This window comes from Dreissena polymorpha, chromosome 13 (assembly GCF_020536995.1).
Source record: "Dreissena polymorpha isolate Duluth1 chromosome 13, UMN_Dpol_1.0, whole genome shotgun sequence".
Taxonomy (NCBI): Eukaryota; Metazoa; Mollusca; class Bivalvia; order Myida; family Dreissenidae; genus Dreissena; species Dreissena polymorpha.
The window spans coordinates 9,222,989-9,233,278 of record NC_068367.1 but is presented as its reverse complement, the minus strand read 5'-3'; the positions used below and the strand labels follow the sequence as shown (position 1 = coordinate 9,233,278).

Sequence of the window (10,290 nt, the reverse complement as noted above, 5' to 3'; positions counted from 1 at the left end):
TATATAGCATTACTCGAATACATTACATACCGATAAAACATGTATTGTAAGAAATAATGTATGCGACAATGGTATTAAAAAAGCAGATGCATTAAAACATGCAGCAAAAGATCTGAAGCAATATCCAAATTGTCCATGAGGATGTGGCCGTTTTATTTACCATAACCAGTGAACGATACATCTAATTTTGTGCTTGATAAAAAATATTTATAGAATTGTAAGTTACAGCAAAGATTTATAGATCTTTGTTTTTGTTATATTTACCGACTTCGTTACATACGCAAATATTACATGCGCGCTATATTTTGGAACACACGTTCTGAAGATTTTAATCCCTATTCAAAATATTAAAATAATTTCAAAAACACACACATGCACACTTATGTGCAGATTAATATCAAAATAATATAATTTGACTCCCTCTCTTGTCGCCCAAATTCACAATGTAAATGTTTGCTGTAACAAAGTTTAACGATATCACATCCATGAAAAAAACTCGACAGTCTTCTGCAATAAACAAGACAATTATTTATCCATTTAACTAGTTAAAGTACCCCGTTAATAAATACATTGAAAAAGTATGTTATATCAAAATCAAATACGACGAGATTCACTTTGTAAAGAACAACACATAACTGAGTATGCTAACAAATTAGCAAATAATGTTCGGAACATATTTATTGGAATGCTGGCATATATGCAGCAAGCGTAACCACGATAATTTCTTCAAAATATCGTTCCGATCCACGTTTTTAAGGAAATTGTTAGCAGATTTGGGCTTTTTTTCAAATGTCGTTATATATGATTATTTAAACACCTTTAATGTTTTAATAGACTAACTAATGTTTATTCTTAGAAAAAAAAGATGAAAAAACTGACGTCGCCGGTATTTGAAGCAGGGTCGTCAGGATTCGTAATCGGTTGCGCTACCACAACGTCTTTTCGATTAGCGAAAATATAGTTAATTGGTTTATTCAGTTTCTTGTGTTGTAACTCAGTTCCGTACCTATACATAGTATTGATACAAAGCAATTTAAAACTTGTCTTTCCCAATGCTTGCTTTCACTACGGTTTCTTAAAACATGTTAAATGGTCGACAGATCTCTGTAAGGAGGGACTCGCAACTAGCAAAATAATTCTACATGTATATGGCTTGCTTGACCATTGAAATGTATGTATTAAATATAAGTTGATCTTTACTGAAACGCTGATTGATATATTTAATATTCCAACCTCAGTGTTTCAACCTAAGTGCATTTCTGTGTTAGTTCCATCGATGGAGTGTCTTCATGTCAAGTGCATGTGATTCCATATATTCAGTGCTTTTAATGGAATATTTTACAATGGATGAGTTAATGTCACGGAGTCCGATTGAGTAAGCTTTCATCCAGTCCCGGATTACCCACCAGGCATAGTAGGAAACTGTGTATAGGGCCCCGCGATGAAACCGTTACAAAGATGTTTTACTTACTTAGCCTAATCGTATGACTTGACAAAGACAACAAGCCATTGCCACATTTTATGCATTGCCATCATTGGGTTTGACAGGCTAATTTAAACGATTTCACTCGAGTGAGCACTGGCGTTCTAGTTATCATAAGGCCGACTAGTGGCCTGAAGTGTGGGCCCCAACAGTTTCACTGCACATGGGCTTTCCGGCACTTCTTACATCCATGATTAGGGTAAAGTGATCTAGAGTCGGACACGATCTGAAGTCGGACGTTTTTGGACCCGATTTTTCTGTCGATTTTAGACAGTTCAGCATGTAAACAAGTGTACATTAACCGAAATAAACATTTAAACCAATCAAATAAGTCGTTTGTCTGTTGTGGCGTACTTCCCAGCATTCCTGAAGTTCATTTCTAAAAATACCTTCACGGGCGCGAATTTTAAAATTGACAACGCAAAAGAAGTCAGTTTTGTTTGCGTTTGAAACAGTATAGCAGTGTTGAAATCTGTTTGAGCAATTGACATCATTGTTTAAGCTGTAGATTTATGATCATTTTGTAAACTAAATTTAAGTTTAATCGTAGTATCTTTGAATTGATCAACAAATTTCCCCACCGACAACATTAACCATTTTAGATATTGAGTCGGACAGCAAAACAACGCAATTTGATATTGAGTCGGACACTGTATGACTCATTGTCAGTTTTGAATAAACAATGTTAAACCTATATTTACATATGAAAGTTTATAGATAGGTCTAAAATACAGAAATAAGCCTATTTTATTACGGGTTTACGTGGAACTAAATGCAAATGTTGACAAGCCCAATAGCTCTTTTATGTTCCATTCATCAAACAGTTTACTCGGTCTGTGCTAGATTGTTCTAATTAATTTGTGCAAAGTGTTGTTTTTTTCTACTACTTTTGTTTAAAAGTTCATTCCCAGCACAAAATGAGCACGTAAACCAAATTCTTACATGTTGCGCTTTCCAAAATTCGTTGATATCTAACGATGTTTATTCATACAAATATATCATGTGAGAAATTGGGCTACGTTGGTAATAATAGGATTTTACCACTATTTTACACTGTTTGCACTTTGTAGTTAATAGTTTGTGCTGTCGTATTTCACTTTTTAATTAATAGGATGAAGAACGTGATAATCCGCAAGTTTTGTGTTGTCGGTATGCACCATACAGGTGCGAAGCAGCTAGAAGTTGGTCCATTGCATTATTGTCGTCATGAACCTGGTAACCGAAAGGACTGTAATGCGATTGCAGTTTATGGAGACTCACACCTGCACCAGGGCCGATATTATCTTCGCCGTGAAGATACCCTAATGCTCAAGACTGTATTGAATTTGGCAAAAGGGTCGTGTTACCATCGGGCCAAAAATGTCCCCAGAAAAGTTTTCAAAGCTGCGCGGGCGATGTAGAATTGCAGCATCGGCTTCGTTGCTGCGAAACAGATGCAGACTCCATAGCTGAGCCTGAGATATTAAAGAGTTCATACATATATAAAATCTATGAACATTCTGTGAAATTTGACAGTGCAGCTACAGTTGACAGTTTCTTATTTTCAATGTTTTATTCCTTATGTTTGTTTATCTTTGCCAATATATAAAATAAATGTATTTAAAACGTATCGGCTTAATTTTTGATACTTCAGTGGCTCCATATAATCGGGATGTCTGTTCGCCGCGATGAATATAATGTTCCCAAATCGTCTTTGCCTGATAGGGTGACTGGTAAAGCACGGCGCTACCTGGGGTAAAAAGCCCAAAATGTCCTCGACTGATGAAAAGGCTCTTATTGAGGCCGCCACTTCATAAGCGGCCAGGGGTTTTGGGTTTAGTAAAGGTAACATTTCAAGGTACGTGAAGATTTTTGCCGATCAGAAAGGCGCATCGTTTAAGCGTGGCAGGCTTTCGGATATGTTGTGGATATTGATAAAGTTGAAAGCTCGGAACCTTGAGTTCTCCTTGCGAAGCCCTCAGGTAACTGCAGCAAACAGGCACACGGCCATGACATGTAATGCACCAAATGAAAAAAAAGTCGCGTACACACATGTTTGAGTGGTTTTGTAACTGGATTACTCATAAATACGAATTAGAAATTATGATGTACATTGTTTTTGTCTTTAGCTTGAAAACACGAATCTTCAATCTTCAACTTGTTTTCGATACTTGATGGGCTTCATAGACGTTCATGTTCACACTCGCTAACACACGTAGTGCATTAAGCAAGGCATCGTTACTATATAACTATATAGTTGCCCAATATTAACCTGATACTCTTGAATAGTGTGAAAATAAATTTAGCAAAACCTCGCTGGTCTAGTATGGCAACCACCAATCGAACATGTATGCACCGAGAGAGAAGTCGAACCCGGGTCGCCGAGATTAAAAGCGGGAGAAGCAACCACTGGTCGATAACGTAAGTATATAAGTAATTTTACATCATTAAATTAGATTAATTCATTTCAATATAAACCAAATATTGAAAAAGCATTAATAAAACAAATATTTTTGCATTATTGACTTAAAATAGTATAAAACCATATAATATATGACCATTTACCCTGACATCTCTCACTGTCCGACTCAATATCAAAACTGTCCGACTCACAATCGAACTGGAGTAGCTGTATTCAACTACACATATAGGCGCAATCTTAACCGTTTTGCCTGCAAAAACGGTTGAAATGCGTAGCAAGAATAATAGGCTGGGTACCAGTTTGAAGAAACCGTCCTGACAGTTCTAAATATAGCTCAAATCGTTCGAAACTGAAAACACTGTCCGACTCACGATCACTTTACCCTAGTAACATTGTGTTAATGACGAATATGGTTACCTGGGCAAATGAATGAAATGTTCATAGAAATATACGATTTATAATAAACAACGAAAGCAAGTATTTTCTGAGAGTTATATTTAATATTTAAGTAAGACGCACAGCATCAGATTGTACTAAAGTTAGAATAAAACAACAACAATAAAATAAAGAACTAGTTTTAACAAAAGTCTAAAATATACATAAATGTATATACTTAAATGTAAATGCCCTAACATAGAAAACACAAAACATTAAGCATTAAACTGTTATTGAACGTTTATTCTCATTGTATAGTGCATACATATTTATATAAACAGGCAAAATGTTTAAAGATATTAACTTATGTTAAACTTATTTCAAACTTAATGAAGAATGTCTTAAAATCTTTTAAAATATACATACATTTGGAAAAAAATGCATTGCCTGAACACGTCGAATATTTTGGTAACCCAGTTACAAAAGATTAAAACAAAACATTTGCTAAGCCAGTTACAAAATATTAAAACAAAACAACCTTGTATTAAAAACAAAACACACGCATTTTAGATAATTTTAGTTTTGGTCAAAACAATTATTTGAATTAAAAACGAAACAATCGATCGAAATAACGATTTTGAGGAAAGATTATCATGATAATATTGTCAGTATTATGACAGTTGTTGTTCATGATCGTTGATTGTAATCGTGCAGCAATAGAACTCAACGGTGGGACAAGTGCTTAGAAAAAAAGGGTGTTAGAAAGACATTCACATGGTCACTAAGGCACAAAAGGTTGAATAAAAAGCTCACACATTAGATCTGTAAACACTGATTCAATATTACAATCCACTTCCAGAGAAAGTTCTTTAAGAAATTGTTAATAAAGAAATTCCAAGATCAATGTATCAAACTTTATTTTCTATGTTATAATATCATTTTTTCTCTTTGTAGGGCTATTTTGCACTGGAAAAATTCGGTTTACAGGACTACATTAATTAACATTTATCATATTTTTCTTTCTTTTTTTCGGTTGCAATTTTTATCAATTAATGGCTAATTGCTTACTGCTAGCCTATGGGTAAATAGTCTAGATCTAAAATTTTGATTCTGCATTTTGATTTTAAGAAAATGGACGGATCAATAAGAAAGTGTGAAGGATAAAATACATAAAATTCTACTTGCTACTTTAATATATATATATGTATATATATTATATCACAGAAAGGGAAACTTATCTATATACATCTAGAATAAAAAATATAGGGTTCAGTTTAGATAAACCACAGCATAGATGTAATTTTGAAAATGTTTAACTGTCCTCAAACTAATGTATAATTTACGCAATAATTGACGGTACGACAGATGTTAATTAACTGCTTGCTAGCATGTAACAGTTATATTGTAGAATTTATGCACGCCTTTTATCATGGACTTTTAAACATTCGTTTTCATTTTTCAAATGTATCAGTTCTTCTAGGAATCATTTGAGGACGATCTTGTTGTCAGGAGCCGAAATTCGCCAGTTTAATCAGTGGGGGTAACGGCCCTCTTCATGGCGACTTCGGCATCGGTGTCGGGTGGGAGCGGCGACCTCCGGATGATGGTGTAGCCGGGGGTCTCGTCGTACAGGGTGGTGATGGGCGGAGCGGAGCTCTCGGGACGCCCTGCGGCCTGCGTCTGCGTGTAGAAGCCATGCTTTCCGGTCAGTCCGGCGGCCAGGAACACGGTGCGGCCATTGTCTGGTGAAAAACATTATATGATAAAGCTTGTGGGGGCCGTTGCATTTTTCAAGTATGGTTTATTGGTTTTTAGCAGTTATTATGTTCACCACACATTTGAATACTTTAGAATAAACAGTAAATTAAAAATCAATCATAACAGACAATAACATATTTTATACTTTGAACAAATATCTATAATTACACGTTTCTTGTAGATATTTGACTTTGAACATTGTTTACAAATCAAGTTGGAAATAATACTGCTTAAGCATACAAAAATCAGTATAAATAAATTTGTTTGAAGATACTATGATAGAACGCATTTTTGGACAAACAGTATAATTAACCCTTTCCCACTCAGAAGCAAAGTGAAAATTGCTTTTGCAACCAGCATAAAACCAGAACAGCCTGCGAGTAACTTGCAGTCTGTTCAGGTTTTATGCTGTTTGCTTCTCATCAGTATCTAAGGGTTGGAAATGAAGCCTTTAAAACTTAAATATAGTAAGAAAAGTCTTTAAATAGATTTAACTTTCTAAGTGAATACAAATGTGTCAAAATACCTATCTAAGTGGTAAAGAGTTTATACATAATATTAAGCTTGTGAAATAGGTTGGCAAATACTGTGCCTGATATATAGAAAATAGCAGGGGCATATACAAAGCATACATAGTTAATATCTAAATATGTTTGTAAGGCAATACTATTTTACATATTTCATAATATTTAAATATTAAACCAGAACTGTCACTATAGTGCCTGAAATAAGCGCCTGCAATAACTCCATCATGTGTTAGAGGAAAAAGACAGATCAGTTGTAATCAGTGGTTTCCCAACAAGGCAAGTGATGGTTAAAAACAACATCAACTATTTCAAATAAAATACTGTGACCATTAATAGATACTTATACATCCAAAACATCCCAAAGGTGCATTTTAAGAACATTTCGAGTAATATAATTGAGTGTTTGTTTTTCTGCTATGTAATTTATATATTCTTGGCAATTTATTAAAGAAAATGTTTTTATTGTTATGAACAGCGACTTAAAACATTAACAAATAATAAGGACATTTATAAACATTTTTTAACGGAATAGTTTTAGTGGCTATTTATTTTCAATTAACAAACCTATAAACTAATACATACACCAACATAAGTGTATGGAGCAAATTTATACCATAGAGTCTACTAATACTAGTATGAATGTCATCATAAAATGACCCAGGATGTGCGAAAATGGGTTTTATGTCTTATGATGTCAGCGTTGCTTAAGCCCAGATTTCACCGCTGTGCCCATAAACCATTGCTTGACTTTACAGAGGATCCTTGCAATTGCACATGCTGGTCTGCAGCCATGCTGGCATAAGACCCAGTTTTGCATGATGTTGCTCTAATAATAAAAACAGTTCATTTCTTTTACATGTTGATACCTCAAAACTTATAAACTCATTCAAAGCCCACATGAAACACATTAGTATCACATTCAGGACCTTGTCGAGATTACTGGGTCTGGGACACATTATGTTGTACTTTACCATTTTGGACTATGCTCCAGCCCAATGACTGGACTATCTGTACTTCTGTATTTCAAAAAAAGGTTACGTTTTTTCACATAATTATGCACCAAGCACAATCACAGAGGATGATTACCTTTACAAAATAAAACAATGACAATATATGTTAACGGGGGTTGACAACCAAATCACTGTCACTGTTGCTAAACTTATCTACTTAACAACTCAGTAATTTTACAAGTAGTCCAGCATAAAACATTAGCAAGGAGAATGTTGTTTAACTCTTTCAGTGCTGGAACCGAATTTTGAAGGCCTTTTGCAAACAGTTTGGATCCAGATGAGACGCCACAGAACATGGTGTCTCATCAGGATCCAAACTGTTTGCTATTCTGATAGTATTCTTTGAAAAAAATCGAAGAAAATGCTAATTTTAGAAATTCAGCAGACAACATTTTAGCAGAAGACAAATTTCCCAGCATGCAAAGGGGTAACCAAGCAAATGTAGTGGGGTAATGGGGTGGTGGCTTTGATAAAGTTGAAAAAATGGCTTGTAAAATTGTATGCATTTAGTGTTGTTTTGCCACCTGTATGTGACAAAGATCTGCAGGGGAAGTGAGGCTAGTGATTTAGTGATTATCTTTTATCTTGCTTAAATGAATTGTGGTTATACAAATGAATACCGTTACATTTTTGAAAAAAAGTTCTGGTATATCAGTCAGTTATAATTGCTGTTTACAGTACAATTAAATAAAACACGCAAAAAAGATTAAATTGTAATTGATCCCATTTTAATTTCACGGCCCATGCTATTATCAATATCATGCTTCTAAAGTATTTATTGAACAAACAATTTATTATACACAATAGACCTTTTTCCAAACTCAACCAATATGCATTACGATACAATATACCCTGTGGATTTAAAACAGTTGTATTTTAAACAAGAAATATCTTTAAAAAAGATATACGGCGTTGATAGTTCAATGAATGAGATCAAGGATAGCGAATGTCTTTTTTCTGTGCAGTTCTTAGCTGCATCACACGCAGTACGGGATGTTACGCGGAGTTTTCGCGGCTTATTTTACATTTTTACATATTGCTGGTCATAAACCTATAGATACAAAACAGAAAACCAAAAGAAGAATGGAAGTGAAATTAAAACATACGAGTCAACCGGCCACACGAGAAGTATCCGTATTTATAGGCGCGTTCTTCGAACAAACCTGTTTTAGTGGTTTGATTCGATTATTAACAGCATCGATAATCATCGCGCTCATGCTTAATACATTGGTCAATATGGTGGAATAATTATTGTTAAATTAATCAAAAATAATATTTATCATTATTTTGTTGAAAACACATTAAGAATCTACATATTTCTGGTCTAAAGAAAATTCCAGGTCACCTAGTTCACGGATAGCGTATTTATTATATAACTATTATTTTACTGGCCGCGAACTCCGGAGATGACCTGTATATAAACTCTGACATTCATACACTGGCCGCGAATTGACCCGGGTTGAAATGCAATGTATTAAAGTGAGGCGTCGCTTCCACTGCTCTTTATACTTTTACATGTTAACATGTTGACAAGAATATGGAAGTAAGTACTAAATATGAGAACATAGCCTTTAAATATAAACGCGTTGCGCTGGTAATTCTCTGAAAATAAAAGGTGTACGCACAAACTGTATTTATGTCGAGAATTGAGTGTAAAACTGTTCTATCTATTAAGCCTTTTCATTAGAAATAAAATTGTTTCATGCAGTAAAACAGTGTTACAAAGACGCGGATATGTTTCCAATGTTCTGGTGGAATACTCAAATCAGCCAATGGAATAAATGAAGGGTATTCATTTGTACCTAGCCGCGGGAAATTTTATTTGAATTTTATTGGACACTTACAAAGGTCAGGAGAGGTGAAAAGCTGGCTTAATTCAGCTTACGCCGAAAAATGTAAAATAACCCAAACACTGTTTTTAATGAGATCAGAATAACAAAATTCTTTGGTTATATCTCGCAAACCTTAACCTGGCTATAACCTTTATGCTAGTAGAGTTCATGTGTGCCAGAAGGTCAATATTGTTGAGATATAGTTTTTTTTGGTGTTTTTTTAACAAGTTGGGTATTAAATGTGTGAAACCATGCACTATGTCTAGCCTAGAAAGATACAATACCTTATTACAAGATAATTAGACAAGATATGATGCAGTATTTCATAACTAGGACCTAGGCTGCTCACCTGCAATCCTAAAGAACTGGGTACCGTTTTACTAAGCAACTTATGCAAAACTCTTAGACTTACACACATATTTTAAAATAATTGAATGTTATTTATTTCAAATTGAGACAAACTAATTTTTACTTAGAATGTATTATTATATTATAAATTTCATTTCAAACATATCAAATTTTAATGTAGCAAGAATTTGAAGGAACTAGACTGAATTTAAAATATGTGCGTTAGTCTACGAATTGCGTAAGTTGTGTGATATTTCCATAGCCATTTTAGAAATCAGCCTATATATCATAAGAACAAATTTTCTAAGTCCTTGTTTCATGATGATTGGGCAAAAAATGTTACTGTAAGGGTGTTCACAATGTTACACTTGAGTAATATAAAGAAAACTGCAACATCTCCTGGTTTTCATGTTCTGGCAAAACCAGTTCTGGCAAATTTAGACAGAAGGGGCATGATTTGTGTTTATTTAAAACCAGGGCTGGCACATTTAGACCAAGGAGACATGATTTGTGTTTATTAAAAACCATGGCTGGAAAATTTAGACCAAATGGACAT

At 34.3% G+C, this 10,290-nt stretch overlaps 1 protein-coding gene across 4 annotated transcripts in view; it reads right to left on the bottom strand.

The window, feature by feature from the left end:
- Positions 1-4,362: 4,362 nt before the first annotated feature.
- The window catches only part of LOC127854920 (fibrocystin-L-like), a 98,368-nt gene continuing 92,440 nt past the window's right edge, over positions 4,363-10,290 (bottom strand). For all 4 annotated transcript variants that reach the window (XM_052390026.1, XM_052390025.1, XM_052390028.1 and 1 more), the window contains one exon: positions 4,363-6,001. In XM_052390026.1, coding sequence (XP_052245986.1) covers positions 5,787-6,001 — 215 coding nt within the window. In that variant the 3' untranslated portion in view covers positions 4,363-5,786. The remainder of the gene's footprint in view (positions 6,002-10,290) is intronic.